General features: G+C 40.1%; 1 protein-coding gene and 1 pseudogene across 2 annotated transcripts in view; both read right to left on the minus strand.

Annotated features, from left to right (window-relative positions):
- NMD3 (NMD3 ribosome export adaptor) overlaps positions 1 to 13,996 on the minus strand; it is a 34,624-nt gene extending 20,628 nt beyond the window's left edge. The window contains exons 1-7 of one of the 2 annotated variants that reach the window (XM_004424787.3): positions 13,922 to 13,996; positions 13,289 to 13,345; positions 12,297 to 12,431; positions 10,175 to 10,271; positions 4,241 to 4,321; positions 3,122 to 3,250; positions 2,765 to 2,855 (exon numbers count right to left, since the gene is read on the minus strand). In XM_004424787.3, coding sequence (XP_004424844.1) covers positions 2,765 to 2,855; positions 3,122 to 3,250; positions 4,241 to 4,321; positions 10,175 to 10,271; positions 12,297 to 12,431; positions 13,289 to 13,332 — 577 coding nt within the window. In that variant the 5' untranslated portion in view covers positions 13,333 to 13,345; positions 13,922 to 13,996. Of the gene's footprint in view, positions 1 to 2,764; positions 2,856 to 3,121; positions 3,251 to 4,240; positions 4,322 to 10,174; positions 10,272 to 12,296; positions 12,432 to 13,288; positions 13,346 to 13,862 lie in introns of both variants that reach the window. The other variant, XM_087440089.1, reaches the window with a different exon arrangement.
- Positions 13,997 to 16,270: 2,274 nt separating this feature from the next.
- LOC101392424 (small ribosomal subunit protein uS2 pseudogene) lies at positions 16,271 to 17,189 on the minus strand (annotated as a pseudogene).
- Between the last annotated feature and the right edge of the window lie 4,442 nt (positions 17,190 to 21,631).

Here is a 21,631-nt window from a genome sequence, read left to right on the forward strand (position 1 = left end):
CAAATCAGTGGGGAAAAGACTGGTATTGAAACAATGCAAGTTAACCTTCCGGGAAAAATTCCTACCAGGTAAGATTAAAGATCCAAAAGTAAAACAAAAACTACAGGGGCTGGCCCTGTGGTGTAGCGGTTAAGTGCACTCGCTCCGCTGCAGCAACCTAGGGTTCGGATCCCAGGTGAGCACCGACACACTGCTTGTCAAGCCTTGCTGTGGCAGCATCCCGTATAAAGTGGAGGAAGATGGGCACGCAAGTTCGCCCAGGGCCAGTCTTCCTCAGTAAAAAAAGAGGAGGATTGGCTGATGTTAGCTCAGGGCTGATCTTCCTCACACACACACACACACACAAAAACCTATAATTTACTTTTTTAAAAATAATCTTGGGAGTATAGAAAACTTTCCTACGTAACACACAAAAGTCATAAGCCATAGCTATTTAACTAAGAAATGAAAAACTTAAATGATAAAAGACATGTGACGTAGCAAGAAAATATCTGCTCTCTCGGACTCACGCTCAAATGCACACTCTCAAATGCATGCTCTCCGGCTCTCTCTATACACACACACACACGTAATAAGATCGATATCTTGAACAATACACACAAAATAAACCAGGAAAAAACAGACATATGAAGAACAGACAACTCACATTAGAGATAAATATAACGGCTAATCCACATATAAAAATGTTAACTAACTCTTATTAGTAATCAAGGAAATGCAAATTAAAACAAGATGCCATTATTTTCTCTATTAGAACAGCAAAACTTAGAAAGGCCAATACGATCTTATGCAGTGTTGGCAAGTGTTTGGAAAACAACCTAGCAGTACATATAAAAATCTAACATTTGCACTCTCGTCTAGTAATTTCAAGTAATTTCAATTCCTGAACTCAATCTCACAGAAAAACCACTAAATATGCACCACATAAGAATATTTATTACAATGCTATTTGTAGCAGTAAAAAAATGGAACATCTTGTAAGTCAATTAATAAGAAATAACTAAATCATTAAATATACCTTAATACATACATACACATAGTGGTTAAAAATAATGAAATAGGACTACGTGCAATGATGTGGAAAGGTTTACAAATATATTAAGTAAGATGGCAGTCACAGAATATTACAGAAGGATCCCACACATGAGGGGAAACCAACCTGCTATCACAATTTACATACAAAGCACATATTGTACTATCTTGTTTTAAGGGGCTACCTCTGGGGGTAACAAATAGATAAAAAGGACACAGAGGTCCTCTCTATTCATACATACTTCTATGTTTGAATTTTTACGATTATTATGATTTTAAAAACAGTTACAACAAATAACCAAGGAAACAAACAAAAGATTCACTTAAATCAAACCAAGAACTAGTAGGGAAAAAAAAAAACAGATTAATTCCTCTGGATGACAAAAAAAAGGTTGTTAAACTTGCAACATTTTTGGTTTTGAAAGTGACTGCAAAAGTACATCCCAGAATGTATCCAACTCTTTTGCTCCAAAAAAAATTCCGTGTAAGGATATTTCTGCCATGATGATGAAAAATAATAGTGTTTTGCTTCCTTAGCTAGAATATTTGAATATCCTTATCCTCAAAAGAGTTACTCAAAATAGTTACTCAGAACAAAGGTGTTATTTTTGCCTGGTGGCTAGCCACACATAGCTAGGCACTACTGTAAACAGGCAGCAGGGTAGCTTACCTACAATAAATATTCACTAAACTGTGTTTCACCAATTTAGACTGTTCACCTTATGTCTACTGATAATGCACTCAGGTCAGATACAAAGCTTAAAAGATTTTCTCCAGGTGACACAGCTGATAATCATTTCCTCCCCCATTTAAGGACCCAAGACCACACTTTTAAGCACTTTTGTCAAGACATACAAGATAAATAAATAACAGATCAGTAAGTTAACAGTGGAACTCAGTTTTAAAATAAAAAGTATAATACAAGAATTTGGTCATTCCTTCAACAACAGCTATCTCTAAACCTATACTTTAAAGACTAGGAAAACAAGTACATGTCCAACAGTAGCAAGCACTACCTAAAAATATTAACCTTTAGCAAGAGACTTAAGAGTTTGTTAAAGAATATTTATGTTTTCTACTATTAATTAAAGAAATATTCATCCATCATCAAGTATGTATAAGTATGCTACATCAAGAGTAACTGCTAAGACAGAACACTCTAAGGAGCCACTATAAAATTACGCAAAAATTTTTAAATTCCATCTTCAAGAAATCTAATTATATCATTTGTATACCACTGTTCATTATTACTAAGTTTAGGCTTCTGATTTAATGTATCCATCACAGATGCCTCTAGGCATATGAAAAACAAAAGTATAACAGAAGAACTTCCAGATCTCGAAAATAATTTTCTTCCAATCAGAAACTGATCTCTGCATAAAATAAGTTTTAATGAATTTTCTATCATAGCACTTTACATCTATTACTGTAGTTACACACTGGTTTACTCAACTGGTAGCTACTTGGTGTAAATTTAAATTAAAATAGAAAAAAATTAAAAATTCAGTTCCTCAGTCACCCTAGTCACCTTTCAAGTATTCAACAGCCACATATGGCTAGTGGCTACCACACTGGTCAGTGCAGATAAAGAACTAAGATTTGTTTTCTTCCTAACAGAAAGTTATTTTGGACAGTACTATTTTAGATATTATCAGTAAAGAGATAAAGACTCCTTAGGTCAGTTGAAATAAAATTCTAACATCATTTCAAATGCTTTTAAATTTTAACTCACCATGAATCTCTTTGATACGAAGCATATTCTGATGCATTCCATATTTCAAAATCAACTGTTCCAGATAGTAGAAAGTTTTTTTGTGCAAAGTCTAAACATAAATGCATTAGATTAATAGATGAAATGAAAAAAAGCCATCTATAGATATGCTGATTTTTAAAACAAAAACAATCTTTAAACATTATCTAAAACGCAACAGTGATCTATTTCTAAAGGTGAATGTTCCAGGCACACAGACTATCCCTGATGCCTGAAGGATCTCGAAAGAAGGGAGAGGAGGAGGTTTTACTAGCTGTTGATAACTGACAAAGATGAAATACAAGATGGAGAATTCACTCATCATCGTTCTCTCATTACCTTTTGCCGGACTTGAACCACAGCCTTCCAGAAATCCTTAGCTTCTACTCGATGGCAATCTCCACACATTTGGGGCTGAACAATATAATCTACCACAAACACTTGCTGAAGGATAGCACCATTCATCACCTGAGAAAGAAAACAATCACTCTCCTTCATTCTTTCCTTTCTGTTTAATAACAAATATTTTTCTTTTTTTTTTTGTTGTTGTGAGGAAGATCAGCCCTGAGCTAACATCCATGCCAATCCTCCTCTTCTTGCTGAGGAAGACTGGCCCTGGGCTAACATCTGTGCCCATCTTCCTCCACTTTTATATGGGATGCAGCCACAGCATGGTCTGACAAGCGGTGCATCAGTGAGCGCCCGGGATCCGAACCCCGGGCCACCAGCAGCGGAGTACGCACACTTAACCGCTACGCCATGGGGCCGGGCCTCTAATATTTTTCTTAAAAGGAGATGCTTTAATATTTAACTTCAAATTTTCTTCCACGAATGCTTTGAAGACATCCACAATAAATCCACTTAAAGTCAACAGTTACACTATTTCAAGAAAGATATATAGGTTTAATCTGTAGGATTTATTAGATTAACATTTCAAATTTACCCTTAGCTGAAGTGGTTATGAGGATATTCTTTGAAGGATTTTTATATAACTTATAATATTTTTATAATTTACATATAAGTATGTGTACAAAATTCATCCTTAGGAAAAAAAACAAGACAAAGAAAACTCTCAAAAAACAAAACATTTCCTGATTTAGTTGTTCCCAAACATAGCTTAATCATCAGAAATCACCTGGGAAGCTTTTTAAACATACAGATTCCAACTCACATCCAGCTGAATCCAGTTTGAGTCAGTTACTGTGAGTCATTACGATAATCAGCCAAGTTTGAGAAGCACTGCCTTTGCTCATGTTTTTACTTCAATCTTTTTCCTAACGAAAATAACTTTGAAAAGATTATCTTAGCCCCCTAATCACGAGCAATGGCTGCTCCAAACGAAGGGTTAAAATTAAGAGGGTATTCTTTTATTTTTAAGCTGTTCAAGCCAACTTACCAATAGCCCCTCATTTGCACTACCTACACTTTAACCATGCTGAGAACTTATGTACAGCTTACCTCTTTCTGAATAGTTAGTTTAACTTTAAGTCTCTTAGAATGGGGCTCAGTCCAAACAAAGCCTGCATCTACAAGCCGTACCTTCAATAAAACACAAACAAAAAGCAGTATAAGTTCGCATCTGAGGAGAAAAAAGATGAAACAACTACTCACTGATAAAGGGATTTCATAAGATGCTTACGGAATCGGTGATTAGCATCAATTAAAAAAAAGGTTTATCAGCAGAGGTATGACAACAAAAACAGCAAATAAAAGGACAATCTAATGATTTTAATGCAACTGGTATAATTCAAGCAAACATTATAATATTTGCATAGGAAAAAAAACCTTTTTCCCTAAAGAAAGTATACTGTTTTTTGAATGGAAATAATACTTTCTAGAAGAAAGCAAAGACCTGGTGACCTCATCATCTACTAGAAATCTCATGAGCAAAAGTATACAGTTGGATTATTCCTTCTATATTACCTATGAGGCTTAAAAAAACAAAAAGGAGTGGACATTCATGAGAGGGAGTCTCATGCACTGAATACTGAATGCACAATGGTAACACTGCCAAATCAGCAGGATTGGAGGAGGCCAAAAACAGTTTGCTCTATGTGAGTAACTGAAAGTAGTTCAATATGGCTAAAATGGCTGCTTTGAGGAAGGGGGTGGGAGAACGAGAATGGAGGTTGTTTCAATAACCTGGGCAGGCGTTGTAGGTGACCTGAACTGAGAGGCTCCGGAAATAACAGAAGCAGAAAAATCCAAGAGATATTTAGGAGATAAAATCTATACAATTTAATGATTACTGGATATGGGAAGAAGGAAAAGAACAGATTCTAGCACAATGCTCAACAGCTTCCAGCTTGGGCATCTAGAAAAACAGTATTATTCTGACACAGATAAACATCAGTTTTGATGGGGAGAAGATGCTGCATTCGGTTTCAGACATTTGAGTTCAAGAGGGTTTATCGGAGCCGGCTTCATGACCTAGTGGTTAAGTTCAGTGCACTCTGCTTTGGCGGCCCGGGTTCACAGGTTCAGATTCCAACCACAGACCTACACCACTGGTCAGCCATGCTGTGGGGGTGTCCCACATATAAAACTGAGTGTTAATCTTTCTCAAGCAAAAAAAAAGAACAAGATTAACAACAGATGTTGGCTCAGGGCTAAGCTTCCTCAGCAAAAAAAAAAAAAAAAAAAAAAAAAAAAAGAGGATTTATCTATGAGATATCCAAATGAAGTTTTTCAGCGAATAGTAAGATATATATTTGGTCTGGAGCTGTATGGAGAAATCTGAGCTGTAGATAAAGAGATGTGGGAGACATCAGTTGGCAGATGATAATTTTATCAAGTCTCATCTGGTGAGAACTAGACTACCTAGTGTAAATGCCTCCCCTAAAGCAAAGCCTAGTAGTCAACAAGCCACAGCAGGTACAGAGAGTGACAGACAGCTTCTTGGGGTGCAGTCTCCATTTGCAGGGATCTAGAGAAAGGCCCACGGGCACTATCTAAGACTGCCCTTCCCTCAGCCTCCAACCTCCATCTGCAGTAATGGACAGAGGATCCTTGACATCTACTTCACCATTCCCCAACAAAGCCTCACTATACTATCTGTCCTCAAACAACCAGGACAAATCAACCTCATTGGGCCCTTTATCCTTCTTTACCTCAGTCACCCCTCATCTCCCACACTCCAATCTCCATATGGTTCCACACACTCCCCATTCTGTCCCACCTAACACTTCTCTCCAAATGCTGAAACCCTCTTACTATGCCCTCTGGAACTTAACATTCACTAACAATAAAACCTCCTAAATCCTCAATTTCTTCGCTGAACATTCTCCTCACCTTTTAGATGTCCTGATTATACACTGCTCCACCTGCAGCTAATTAAAGTAATAAGTGATTTTTTTTCTCATTTTCTTCCTGTCACTGGACCAGGAGCCAGACAGGTGCCCTCCTTGCTCTTAATTGCTAATGGCAAACCATTCTCCCTGCCTCCTCCTTAAATACACCTAGCTTTGAATCTGAAGTTTTCAGACTATACCACCCACCTCTCTCTGCTATAGTCATCTGTTAATGCTCGGGCTACCTGCTCTCACTTCTCAAAGATTTTAGCTCCTGGCTCACTGTCACTCCTTCCAACAATAATACCAATTCTTGGTGATTTCAATATCCTCATAGATAATCCCCACAATACCCTAGCCTCTCCATTCTTTGAAGTCCTCTCCACCCAAGATCTTGTCCTCTTTCCTATCCCTTTTATTACTAATACCTGAAATCCCTCCAAAATCTCAATTCCAAACATCCCACTCCCTGACTATCACCTCCTATTTTTCCAGCTCATTTTCTCTAGTTCCTGGGCACCAAAAGCCCTTCAATCTACTGCAACGTAAAATCTATTCATCCTACCATCTTTTTTTTTTTTTGTAAGGAAGATCAGCCCTGAGCTAACATCCATGCCAATCCTCCTCTTTTTGCTGAGGAAGACCGGCTCTGAGCTAACATCTATTGCCAATCCTCCTCCTTTTTTTTTTCCCCCAAAGCCCCAGTAGATAGTTGTATGTCATAGTTGCACATCCTTCTAGTTGCTGTATGTGGGACGCACCCTCAGCATGGCCGGAGAAGTGGTGCATCGGTGCGCGCCCGGGATCCGAACCCGGGCCACCAATAGCAGAGCGTGCGCACTTAACTGCTAAGCCACGGAGCCGGCCCCATCCTACCATCTTTTCATCATCCCTCACCACACCTTATCTACTCACTTCCATCCTATGCCAGCTTAATTTCAAGATCAATCATCAAAATCATTCCCACACGCACACTCAATTCCCTTGATTCCCTCTCTCATTTCACCTTAGCCACTTGGCTAAATCATAACCTTGGTTAAATCCAATGTTCTTGCCTGTTCCATGGCTTACCTGTGCAGCTGATGGGGCTAGTCTTTAAATTTATAACAGTAACCCTTAGCACTGCCCAGCAACTATACATCATTATTCCGGAAAAATTCTCTCTCCTACTCTTCTAGAAGACTATTTCATACCTTCCCCTCTCTCCTCAAACATCTCACAATAGCTTTTCCCTCATAGCTACTGCCCATGCTTCTGTTCTCTCAATAAAAAAGGAATCAGGAGAGATTTTTCCGGAAGCTCCCAATTACCAACACCTTCTCCTGTCACCACAGATGAACTGTCCGTGTACCTATCAAGACCAACCTCTAGAATGCCCCATTAAAGAGCAGAGACCTTTGTTTTGCTCCATGAAATATTTCAGGCTCCCAAAATGGTGCCTGGCAGAGAGTAAGTGCGGAATATTAATTGAATGAACAAACAAACATATACTTCCACTAGTATGCTATATTCTATCTCTTTTCCACTCCTCAAGGACATCCCCCAGCCAATTATTCTGTCTCTTTGCAGTTTCACAAATTTTTCCCTTTGTACTCTATCTTTCCCAGACAGCTTACAAATATACTGTAACACCTCCCATCTTAAAAAATGTGCCCCTTCCCCTTATTCCTCTCCACCCACTGCCTCATTGCTTTCTTTCCCCTTGCAGCAACTCTCAAAAGAATTATCTGTACTTGCTGCCTCCAATTCCTGTCATCCTATTCTCTCATTTCCATTCAAATCAGGTCTTTACTTCCACCACTAAACAGAAATTGTTCAAATTCACTAACGATCTCCACATGGTTAAATCTACAAAACTCATTACTTGACCCATCAGCTGCAAATCACACAGCCAGTCACTCCCTCTGTAAAATGCTTCCCTTGCCTTCCAAGACACCACATTCACCTAATTTTTACCTACCTCACTAGCAGCTCCTTTTCAGTCTCCTTTACTGATTTCTCATCTTCCCAAACTTTTATCATTAAAGGACCCCAGGATTCAGTCCTCAAATTTCTTCCCTTCACTATCTAAACTCCTAGGAAATCTTATCCAATTTCACAGCTTTAAATACCATCTATATCTCAAATTCATTATCTCCAGTCTGGACCGCTCCCTTGCTTATTTACCTAGCTGCCAACTCAGTATTTCTACTTCCATATCTAATAGACATCTAAGTACCACGTTGAGATGAGCTCTGATCTCTCCTGCCTTGACCTGCTCCTCTTGAAGCCTGTCGTACCTCACTAACAGCAACTCCCTCCCTCTGGTGGCTCAAGAACCACGGAAGTCATCCTTGACTCTTCCATCTCAATACACACATCCAGCTTCATCAGTAAATCCTACTGACTACTTTCAAAATAGATCCATAATCTGTCCACTTCTGACCACCTCCAGTACTGATCCAAATACCATCATTTCTCATGATTATTACAATCGCTTTCTAAAGGTCCCCAAATTCCATCCTTACCCCCAACCCCCTCTATTCTAAACACAGGAGCAAGAGGGATACTGATAAATTGTAAGTCATTCATCTTACTACTCTGCCCTATATCCCCTACGCCCATTACACTCAGGGTAAAAACCAGTCCCTACAAGGGCTGACCTACTCTTTTCACGACTTCTCTGACTTCATCAGCAACTACTTTTCCCCTCCCCACTACATTCTAACCACACAGCTATGCTCCTGCCTCTGGCCTCTACACGTTTTCTCTACACATAATGCTCTTCTCCAGATTTCTGCACAGCTCCCTCCCTTACTGCCTTTAACGTTTACTCAAATGTCAACCTTATCACTGAGGCCTCCCCAACCACTCTATTTTAAATTGTAACTCTTCCCTGTGCAGTTCTTATCCCCTGCCTGGTTTTTTCCTCCACAGAATTTACACCTTTTAACACACTACATAATATACCTATCTATTTTGTTCATTGCCTACTCCACACCCTCCCCTCCAACTAAAATAAAAGTTCCCTAAGACAGAGACTTTTGTCTCTCATTCACTGCCATATCCCCAACACCAAAAGCAGACTAGCAAAGAGGTGACACTTAATAAACATCTGCTGAATGAACTAATGAAATATTAAGGCTCACCAGACAGTTGACAAAAGCCTGATGTATGAAAGCAAAAAACCAAGTCACACAAAAAACTGACTCCAGAAAAAAACAGAGACAAATTAGGGAATAGAAAGAAATTAAAAAAAAAAAAACTATCATCAAACCTTCAGAAAAACTCAAGAACAGAATGCATCAAAAACATTAAAGACTCTGGAACTTAAAAATATTACTGCTGGAAAAAAATCAATACAAAGATCAGAAGATAAAGAAAAGGAAATCTCCAGGAACACAGAAAAAAAGACAAAAAGATTAAAAACAATACACGGGGAAAAAGACAAAGTTTTAAGCCAGTAGGGCCAACATTTGACTAACAGCAATTCCAGGGAGAAAAAAAAGGAAAATAAAGTGAGAAATTTCAAATAACTATTACATGAAATGTTATCAGAGCTTAAAAGATAATCTGAAGGCCTTCACACCAAAAGAGTCCATTTCAATTAAAAACATACCTAGTGGAAGTGAGTCATAAAGTTTAACATACAGAAAACTGAAATTATTTATGTAGAGAGGTAAACTGGACTGACACACCCATTTGATTTTTGGAGACATTTATGCACTGACTTTAAGTAAGAGGCACAAATATTTTCTTTCCAGATCAGTAATGAAAATAAAAAAAACTGAATACCATAGTCCTAACACTATGACCTCCTAAATTATGTTTAGCGATGGTTTTATATAAATATTTTCAGAAAAAAATATTGTACATAAGAGGTTCTCAATAAATTTTAAAAATTGATTCTATATTAAACTTTTTAAAGCAAAAAGACTTTCATTTCCATAAAAAATAATATATATAATTTTAAAAATGAAAACAGCATTTGTAGTACGGTGCTTACCAAGAGTAATGTTTATTAGTTACTGTTGAAAAACCTACTTATACAAGGATTTTCTGAAAATGAGAGATTAAAAAAATAAAAACACCCATAAAGACTGATTACAGCTATTTGGCCTACCTTACTCAGAGGGGCTTTGATTTTTTTCAAACACAAAGCAAGAAGCTCCCTGGATTCTAACGCACACTGTATCCAAGCTCCTGGCGGCTGGAAATATCTGAAAGAGAAGATAATATATTGAAATCCAGCATCTCTCAGGAAACACAAAAATTTCCATTTGAATATGCAGATATAACACTGATTATTAACCAGATATAATAATACCCAAGATTGATCCGAAGCATTTAACCCAAACAAATTTTAACAGTTCCAGAAAACTTTCAATTACACTAGTAGCTTTAGTTAAAATGGTAAAATTCTGAGTATTTGAGAAAGCCAATCTGAAATAACCTATTAAAGAGGTCTTATTACTTCAAGCACCAGTAAGAATTCCAGAAAGGATGACAAAGTGCCAAAGAGTTCCCCGAAGCTATGCTCTGAAAAACAAGTAGAAATCATCTCAAAATAGCATTAAAACGATTTATAATGTACATCTAAAATGCTTGAGAACTGCTTATTTCTCACACACAAAAAAAGGAAATTAGTATCTCATACTATGTACCAACGATGGCTCAGACTATTCATCTATTTCAAGCCCTTTCCAAATTTTAAATTGTAAAAATCAAGTTTTAAAATCATAAAGCCTGACTAAATTAAAACTTAAATCCCTTATACACGTGCTTTAAGTTTTTAGCACAGGACCTAGGGCAGTGCCTAACACATGGTAAGTGCTCAATGTTTGTTAAATATGTAATACTTCTAAATGTGTCATGTCAATGATTTTTTTTTTGCCATACTTGTTAAATGAATGTTCTGATTTTCACTTTTAAAGGTTCATTCAAAAACTTTATACAGGTCCCTTTGTTATACGTATGTTTTTGGCATTAGAAAGAGCTTCATATATCATCTAATAATCCCCCTTCACTCTGATAAGGAAATTAAGACTTTGGTTAACTGGCCAAGAGTTTCAAAAAGCTAGCTTGCAAGAAATCCAAGACAAATTAGGTCTCCTGATTCTCTTTTTTTTTGGTGAGGAAGACTGGCCTTGAGCTAACATCTGTCACAAATCTTCCTCTTTTACTGAGAAAGATCAGCCCTGAGCTAATATCTGTGCTCATCTCCCTCTATTTTGCATGTGGGACGCCACCACAGCATAGCTTGTTGAGCAGTGCATTGGTCCGTGCCCAGGATTCGAACTTGCCAACCCTGGGCCGCTGGAGCAGAGCGCACTGATTCTTTGTCCAGTGCTTTTTTCACTCCACCATGCTTTTGAGATTAGCAAATATTTATAAACGATTAAGCCTCACACTTGCCAAGTTTGCAAACTGTAAATAAACTACCTAAAACAGTACACTAAAGTTTCATGTGTTTATATGTAAGTACATGTTTTAAGCATTTTTCCGGAGAGTTTTCAAATTCTCAAAGGGATTCATGAACCCCGCCCCCCCCCCAGAAAAGTTAAGAACCACTGGAGTCCTAACCCATTTGTGAAATCACACGTATATAATTTTATATGGGCAGTTTCATTGAGCAGTTTTGTGTTAATGGCCTACCAGATATAAGCTGTTTATGCCAACTAAAGAAAATAAAGGAATAAAACACCAACTTTCAGAAGTCTTCTGTCTTCAAATCCATTATTTCAGACCATCCCAGATATGATTTACTGAGTTTTTTTTCCATCAACTATAGTCATTTTAGTTACATGGGAACATTAATAGACATAATTTTTAAAACACACTGCTAAATTACTTAAAACATAAGGTGCTTTTGATCATAGATGGCTTCTACAGATTAAAGGCAAAAAAAAAACCCTCATAGCAATAACATAATCTGCTCTCACTTACCCTTACAAACGTCAACTCATATCTATTAACTGTACACATCAAACCTATTAATCCCTTAACAGAAAAAGACGGATTCAAATACCTTTATAGTATCTTTACCAGATTAGCAGGGCAAACTAGAAAAGTACACTACAAAACTTCAAATTCTAAAATCTTTGGTGACACCAACATAAATAAAGATTAAATCTCAATTATATGCACTTTTTGCTAGATATCTTGGTGTAATCTCAGCACATCCTAGTGGTTCTCCTATATATAAATCTCAACTTTAAGTAGGATGAAACAGTACCACACCGTACCTTTGGCATTGTTTGCAGAAAGATATCGACACTTGTTTTGGAATGCCTTGGCTGATGTCTACTTTACTTCGCAAACAGGCCACACAAATATTGGCAGGATTTGGACTAATTGGGACACCACACTCGCAGCACAAGCTTAAATAAATAAAGCATACATTTCTCAAATTAGATGTCATAAATGCACTGGTTAAATTTCAAAACTATCAAACAAACGCCTTCAAGTTAGGCCACAGTATCTCCGCCCTTTTTTAAAAACTGACAGAGCAATCATCAAAGATGCAATAAAGAACAAGCTTGGAAAACTGAGGGAAAAAAACGAGCATGGCCACAATTGGAAAAAATCCTCAAAACGCAGCCAATGTGCAAAGGGTCTAAAGAGTCTAAATTATTTCTAATAGTAATCACTAGACAGCTTTATAGTCTAAAGGCAATACTTTTTAAGCCTCAGTATCACACAGGGACTTCCAAAATGTAAGCGTTTACCTAAAGAAAACTTTTTAGATGGAAAGAGTATCATGTCTAGGGATTCAGTGTAACTGACGGGAGGGTCATAACCCCAGGTGCATCGGGGGCAGAAAATGTTTAAGCATCACTGACGTTGTCCAAAAGAAATGCCCTATCATGTGTGATGTCCAGTGTGGCAGCCACCAGGCACCTGTGGCCACTGAGGCCTTCAAATGTGGCCAGCACTACTGAGGAACTGAGTATTTAATCTTCTTTCACGTTAATTACTTTCAATTTCAACAGCCACGTGAGGCTAATGGCTATCGCAGTGGACTGTGCCAACCCAGAAGAACGTAAGTGAATACGTGAACACACTTACAGCAAGTATTTACAACGAACTTGCCAACTAAACGATTTTCGCAGCAAATATGGCTTTTCATGTTTCCCATTTAAGACAAACTAAATCCCCCCCTCAGAAAAAAAGCTTTCCCCACAGTAAGTTTCAAAGACTCCGTTTACCATCCCGAAATGCGGGGGGGGCGACTCACATGTGTCCGGGGCTGCGGTCGGCGGGTTCCGGCATATACTCCATTTCCCTGGATACCCTGATTTTAAAGAAGAAAGAGAACCGTGGGATTTAGGTCGTTTGTCTATTCACCTCTTTACACAAACCCTCCTCCCGCCTCTCTGAGTCAGGCAGCCAAGCCTCACAAACGAGCGAATAAGAAAAACCTATCCCACGCGGTAACTCTGGAGGAAGTAACTGCTTTAACACCAGAACCCAGAGAATCCCGGCGTCCGCCACCGGCAAGGCCCTCGGGCCACTAAGCTCGGCCGCTGACCGCAGGCGTCACCGGGGCACCAAGACCGCGGGCCCGAGGAGGGCTCCGGGAGGGCCGGGGCCGCCGGGCACCCCGCCCTCCCCCTGCGGCGGCCGTGCCGCCGACCCGCGCCGCACGAGTCCCCGGGCGCCGTCACCGCGCCCGCGGGCCAACCACCGACCCCGGCGGCCACACGCGGCGCGCACGCGGCCCCAGGCCGGCCCGAGCCCGAGGAGTGCGCCCCACGCTCTCCTCGGGGCCCCCGCGCCACAGCAGCCCGGCCTCGGTCCCCAGAACCCACTTAGCGCCTCTGGGCAAGACCCAGACATGCGGCAAAATCCCAACAGAAGGTACCCCTACCACCGCCTCAGCGGCCACGACCGCCGGCTCCGGTCCGGTGACGATCTCGCGAGAGAAGAGCTCGAAATCCCGCGGTCCTAGAGACCTGAGTTAAAGGGAAGCGTGGAGGCGAAGGAGGGGGCGGGGCACAGGGGAGGGCGGGGGCGGGGTGAGAGGCCCGGAGCTGGGAAGGAGCAGGGAAACGAGGCCCCGAGCTCCCTCATGTCAGGGTGCCTGAGGCTTACGCAGACTTTCCAGCTCCTGCATTGGGTTATCTTCTTTCCCGATTCTCCTGGCCAGGGTTCACTCCAAGCCAACCTCGCCCATGTATAGAAATCACTTTTCAGATATTCTGATGGGGAACTTGCTTCTTTGTCAAACGATTATGTAAAAGTTATCTGTAAACAGCCCCACGTTGTGTAAAGAATTCAAGTCCACCGAGGGCAGCGCCTTTAACTGTTGTTCACCATCGTGTTCCTGATGCCTGCCACAGCCTAACCTCGCAAATGAAGATTCATGGAATAGATGAAAGAAACAGATGTAAGGCACAATTATTTGTGAAGAAGTCTGTTATTTTTAGACCACTCTCATTATTAAAATGTGCTTCCTGATGATGCATTTAATATTTCCTTATGATTTTATGCCTGATCTTAGAGCAGCACAGACCATGTCTAATCACTCTCGACAGAATTTCAAATATTTGAAGAGCACAACCATATTTTTTCTGTGTTCTCATGCTAAATCTCAAGGAATAGGCAAGGTCATCTCGTAGAAGGTGATCAAAGAAGGCCTCTGATTTTTTGCCTAGGGTGCTTAAATAGTCTCCCATTCCTTCTCCTTACTTCCAGGCTCCATCCATCCTTCTAAAATGCAAATCTGATTTTGTCACGCTCCCCTGCTTTTAATCCTTCAGTGGTCTCTGATCACCTTCTGGATTATTTCTAATTTCTCTGCATAGAAAGAGGACCCGGCAGGATCTGACCCTGACATACCTTGTCACATTCCTAAGCACAAAGCATACAGCCCAACAGTCCTGCAGGAACTGGTCTCCCTTTGCTTATGCCTGGGACGCTCCACCTTAAAGATTAAGCTCAGGCATCCTGTATTAGTTTCCTATTGTTGCTGTAACAAATCATCACAAATTTTGTGGCTTAAAAGAACATAACTTTATTATCTTACAATTAATGGAAGTTGTAAGTCTAAAAACAGATGCTCCTTCTTTGTGTATGATCCTGTAACATATTTATAGGAGGTGTATGCCTCTACAATAGTGCTAACAATATTAAACTGCATCATAAATTTTCTACTCTGCGTGTTCCACAGGTTCAAACTCCTTGAGAGCTGCCTGGGTCTTGTTGTTCTCAATATTTCCTGCACCCAGCACAGCGCCTGGCACAAAACAGACCCTCAATTTATGTTGGTAAATTAATTATCTATTTGATACCCACAACAACTCTGAAGAGACAGTGTTTATCTCCCCATTTTTTCCATTCACACTGTCATTTCCATTCAGCCGAATACCCACTAGGAATACAACTGTAGTTATACAGGTTGTGTTTATTATTCATTGAAGTGAGTGCAAACACACCATGAGGAATCACAGAGCGTCTTAGTTAAGGATTGTTAGGAAAAAACCTATCATAGAATTTGGGCTTTGATTGAGTGACTAAAGGAGGGTCTAAGAAAGGGGTTTGCTCTGGATTGGATGCTGTCCAAAAGTAAGGACAATTCTGTGATTGGATAGCTCAGTAAACCGTATGTATAGGAAAAGAGGCAAAAGGATGAAGCTGTAATTAGTAAAGAAGTAGCAGTCACTCATTTTGGCCGAGAGAGAGTGTTTGATATTTTGTGGGTGGCACAGTGACCTTGTATTTATCTAGGCTTAGACAAAATTAGGCAGTGGCTTGCTTTGTTTCATTTTATCATAGTCTCCAAGTAACTGTCTGAGATTGGTATTCGGTGAAATTGTTTGTCTAACAGGAGAATAACGTGGCCTGCCTTTGAGGACAGGCCAGCCTCTGAATGTCAGGGGCTGCACTTTTTTCTTTCTCAATACACTTCTTCACTACCATACTTGATTTGTCACGAAGTGCCACAGTGCCAGGCTTGTTAGGCACTGGATATACAACAGTGAACAACACAGACATGGTCTCTGCCCTCAGGAAGCTTAAATTTTACAGATGAGGCTGATATTCCAAAAGATTAGGTAATTCACTGAGAGTTTTGTAGTAAGCGGCAGAACCAGGACCAGAATTACAGTTTGTCCAACTCTGTATCCATGCCCTCTCCATCACAGCAGACTGCATGCCCTTCTGAGGCTCAGGCCGTCTATTCTTATCTACAGGCTTTTTTTTTTTTTTTTGCAACTGTTTATTTTTCATCCACCTTATTTCCATTCTCTGTGTAAAAGTCCATGGAAGAACAGCTTAAGACTACTCAGTGGTTGTGCCTATTCATCCAATGGCCTGAGCAGTGGGAGTCGCAGACCAGTCTTCAGTGGTGGGCTGAGCACTCCAGTCTTTAGCAGAGAACTGCTAGATAGGCACAGAGGGCACTTGCACCTTTAGGCCAGTCTGAAAACTCAGGTTGAGTAGCAGTAAATTTTGGACCTGAAATTCCTCCTTGGTCACAGCCTTTTCCACAGGGGCCTGCTCTTCCTTTTCAGTCTCTTCAGGATCTCTGTAGAAGTAGAGATCAGGCACGGCCTCCTTGGGTGTTCTCAGGAGATGCTGCCACACATGTGCAGAACTTCCCAGACCAGCATGCACCACATCAGACCTGCTGAGTGCACTCCCTTCTGGTTGCATGGGATGGTGACGTCCACATAGTGCAGAGGAAAATCTGTGTTATACAGACCGATAGTAGGCAAGTTAACATAAGACACCTCGTGAGAGGGTGGTAGTCAGCCCCGGGATCAGTAACCACCAGAATACACAGCTCCCTGAAGGCTGCCTGGATCTAGTTAGTGAAGATTCCAGGAGTGAAGCACCCAGCAATAGGAATGGCTCCAGTGGCAGCAGCAAACTTCAGCACAACTCACTGGACAAAATTCCTGGTGGGTATAACACTGACATCAGCTGGGTTTTCAATGGCGACAATGGCATGAGCTGCCAGCCGAAGCTTCTTTCAGGTTCTCTTCAGATTTATGAGGTGATGCCATCACTTTTCCTTTTGTAGATGTACTGTTCCATTTGGAGGTCAAGGTTGGTGCCACCTAAGTGGGTTCTGCTGCAGGGAGTTTGAGGACATCCTCCTCCTTCACTTGCAGGACGTCAAAGGCTCCAGACATTGTGAAAGTTTTCCTATAAGTTACAACAGGGAACTCAGAACACTGCCATATGGACCTTTCTCTAGTTAGTGCTGAAAGGCCACAGGCATTTGATAAATGACATACTCATGTGGCAGAAAGCACCTGTATCTCTCTTCCCGCTTCCCACCCCTCAACACTAAGATCTCGAGACGTCGCAAGTAGGTGCTTGGTGTCAAATGTCTCTGCCACAAGCCTAGGATGAGCTTGCTAGGATTGGTCTCAGAGTGGGATAATATTCGCAAAGTACACCGCAAAGAAACTCATTTTGCACTTTTTATTTAATCCTCAAATCTCACCTTGGAAAAATGAGTTCTCTTGTCCTATAGTCCTTACATTCAGGATATCTGTCCCTATTCAAATCTTAGCTTTACTGTGTTTTTACAAACTTAAATTCTGTGTGTTTGACCTTGGTATTAAAATGGAATTCCTCAAAGGACTAGATGACTGTGACCTCCTAGAAAGTTACAGGTTCATTTTCCAGATTCATTATCCACAAACTCATCAAAAAAAAATTTAGGGGCTGGCCTGGTCGCATAGAGGTTAAGTGCTCGCGCTCCACTGCCGGCAGCCCGGGGTTCCGATCCCGGCTGCACACTGACACACCGCTTGTCAGGCCATGCTGTGGCGGTGTCCCATATAAAGTGAAGGAAGATGGGCATGGATGTTAGCCCAGGGCCAGTCTTCCTCAGCAAAATAAAAAAGAGGAGGATTGGCAGATGTTAGCTCAGGGCTGATCTTCCTCAAAAAAAAAAAAAAATCAGTTGTATTTATGTACACTAGCAATGAACATGTGATGCTGAAGTTAAAAATATGATACGATTTACAATTCCTCAAAAAATGAAAAACTTAGGTAAATCTTACAAAACTTACATGCTGAAAACTCCAAAATGCTGATGAAAGAAATCAAAGTAGATCTAAACAAGTGGAGAGACATGCCCTATTCATGGACTGAGAGACTCAACATAGTAAAGATGCCAGTTCACCTCAAATTAACATATAAATTAATGCAATTTCTGTCAAAATTCCAATAAGACTTTTTTTTTGTAGTTGTAGAAAAGATTATTCTAAAACTTATATGGAAAGCAAAGGAAATGGAATAGCTAAAACAATTTGGGAAAAAAATTCAAGTGGGAGGAATCTTTCTACCCAAGTTTAAGATTTATTTTGGTGCTACAATACTCAAGATTGTGTGTTATTGGTGGAGGGATAGAAACATAGATCATCGGAACAGGATAAAGAAACGAGAAATAGAACGCCACAAATATGGGGTTCTATTTGCCCAACTGATTTTTGACAAAAGTGCAAGAGAAATTCAATGGAGGAAAGATGGCCTTTTCAACAGACGGTGCTGGAGCAAGTGGATATCCATCCATAAGCAAAAAAGTAAACCTCAACTTAGCTCTTACACCTTCTATAAAAATTAACTCAAAATGGATCGTGAATTTAAGATAAAATGTAGAACTATAAAACTTTTACAAAAAACTCAGGAGGAAATATTTGAGATCTAGAACTAGGCAAAGAATTCTTGTGCTTGACACCAAAAGCATGATCCATAAAAGGAAAAATTAGTAAGCTAGCCACCATCAAAATTAAAAACTTTGCTCTGTGAAAGACCCTGTTAAGAAGTTAAAAAGAAAGCTGGAGAGTGGAAGAAAATATGTGCAAACCATATCCAACTAAGGACTAGTATCTTGGATATATAAAGCACTCTCAAAACTTAAAAGTGAAAAAACAACCCAATTAGAAAATAGGCAAAAGACATGAAAAGCCATTTCACTGAAGAGAGCATCTAATAGTCAGTTAAGCAGGTATGACAATGTTTAGCATCATATCAGCCATTAGGGGTATGGAAAGTAAAAGCACAATGTGATATCACTACCCATCTATCAGAATGGCTAAAATAAAAAGTAGTGATAACACCATGTGCTGGCAAAGATGCAGAGAAACTGGATTGCTCGTACACTGCTGGTAAGAATGTAAAATGGTATAGCCACTGTAGAAAGTCACTTGGCAGTTTCTTTAAAAACCAAAAATGCAACTACGATACAACTTAGCAATTGTAATCCTAGGCAGTTGTCCTGATGAAATGAAAACTTATGTTAACATAAAAACCTGTACATGAATGTTTATAGCAGCTTTATTTGTAATAGCCAAAACAGCCCAGATGTCTTTCAACAGGTGAATGTTTAACAAACTGTGTTACATCTACCCCATGAAATACCATTTAGCAACAAGAAGAAATGAATTATTGTACAAAAAACAACCTGGATGAACCTCCAGAGAACTATGCTGAGTGAAGAAAGCCAATTCCAAAAGGTTGCATACTGTATGATTTCATTTATATAACATTCTTGAAATGACAAAATTAGAGAGCTGGAGAATAGATTAGAGGTTGCCAGAAAATAAGAATAAGGCAAAGGGCAGGAGGGAAGTAGGTGTGGTTATAAAGGACAATATGAAGGATCCTTGTGGAGATGGAGGTGTTCTGTATTTTGACTGTATGCATGTCAGCATCCCAGTGGTGATATTGTACTATAGTTTTGATGCCGGCTCAAGACAAGGTTGACATAAGAGAAGCCATATTGTAGAAAAGAAGCCCTATTGTAACTTTGAATGACCTCTGACTAACTAGCCCAGCTGGATCTGCACCCTCCAGGAGATCTAACTGCTCTGTAGATTTTATGACCCCTGCTTGTGCATGTACCTCCCAGCTGCAATAAGATGATAACTTTGTTCTTTTGAGTTCCTTAGGAATGTGAGGACCCCCAAACAGAGAGTCTATGCTGATAGCCATAATCAATGAAAACTGAAAGATCTAGTGTGGTGACTCCCAGCCTGTAACACCAGAGGGTCAACATTCCTAACCCTCTCTCCTATAACGCACCAGCCCATATAACTGCTGTAAGATTTTGTGCCCCCTTAAGATTGTTCTTTTGGGCGTTAGTCAGCCATCTTCCCTCTTGCTAGCAAGCTGTTATAAACTGCCCTTTCTCTGCCACTATCTTGCCTCTTGATGATTGGCTTTTGTCTTGAGGCCAGCAGACCATGATCTTTGTGCAGTAACAGTTTTGCAAGATGTTAGCATTGTGGGGAATAGGTTAAAGGGTTCAAGGGATCTCTCTGTATCGTTTCTTAGAACTGCATGTGAATCTACAATTATCACAAAGTTTTTAAAAGTTTCATTTTTTAAAAAATAGAGTAAAAATTTCTATTTAAGGAAAACAACTCCCTGGTTTTATCTTTTGTAGTAATTTTTTTCAGAAGGGTTCAACACTTTTGTCTTCATTGTTGGTTGGCTAATAACTCCATCCACATTCCCCTTCTCCTCAGTCTCCTTACCACTAGGAGCAGCCATGAGACACAATTTTGGCCAGCAGGTTACAAGAGGAAGTCAATTGGGCAATCTTCCAGGAACACTTTAGCTTTCTTAATAAAAAGGCACAGACTCAGTGGGTATGCCATTTTGCCCTCACTCTTTGCTCCTTTGCCCTTCTGTCTGCTTCCTGTGTGGAATGCAAATATGATGCCCGGAGGTACAGGAGCCATCTCCTGACCATAAGGCAACAAGCAATAAGGGCAAATGCCGTCATGCTAAGGATGATGAGGCAGAGAGCTGGAAAGAGCCTGTGTCTTGGCTGTGTAATTATGCCGTAGCACCAACCCTGGGCTGTCCACCTTGAGAGTTCTTTCTATTTAAGGGGGAAAAAAATCCACTTTATTTGTTCAAGCCACTGTTAGAGAGGTTGTCTATTATTTGTAATCGAACATATTTCTAACAGATTGCTTACTCACAGGAGATTCTCAGCAGAGCTGATATACCTGCCTACCTTCCAAGACTATCATAGGGATGAAAAGCATGATAGCTACTTAGTATTCTTTGTGTGTTTCTGAAACCAAATTGCTGATACTGCCTTTTCCTTTCTTCTTTCTTTATGGTATTTTGTGTTTCTTATTCTCCTCAGCTTGGCCTGAATTTGTATTATAATCATACTCTTGCCAGTCATTCTCCTAATTGAATTGGGCTTTGTTGTAGCTCAGACAGCTTGGATTTTTTAATGGTCATCCTAAACCATTCCGGCCCAAGGGCACTTGCTCCCTTCTTCGACCTCACAGCACTTACTGTCCGCACCTCCCAATTGCCAATTCATCATGCACTGCCCCGTGACACTTGCATGCAGCTGCCATAGAATAATCGATGTGTAGAGCTGTAGGGGACACTAAAGATCATCATCTCCAGCCACCTCAGTGCATGTGAATTGTGCCTTAGCTCTTGGATTTTTACCTCTTCAGGGGTTTACAGTTTATCGTCCCAACTAGATCTTAAGCTCCTAGAGAAAAGAAAGATAAAGAATGAATATTTGTTAAGCTGTCTGCTACAAGCCAGACATCTTACACTCACTTATTTAATTTTCACAGGAATC

Source organism: Ceratotherium simum, chromosome 15 (genome assembly GCF_057802395.1).
Source record: "Ceratotherium simum simum isolate JZ-2026a chromosome 15, ASM5780239v1, whole genome shotgun sequence".
Classification (NCBI taxonomy): Eukaryota; Metazoa; Chordata; class Mammalia; order Perissodactyla; family Rhinocerotidae; genus Ceratotherium; species Ceratotherium simum.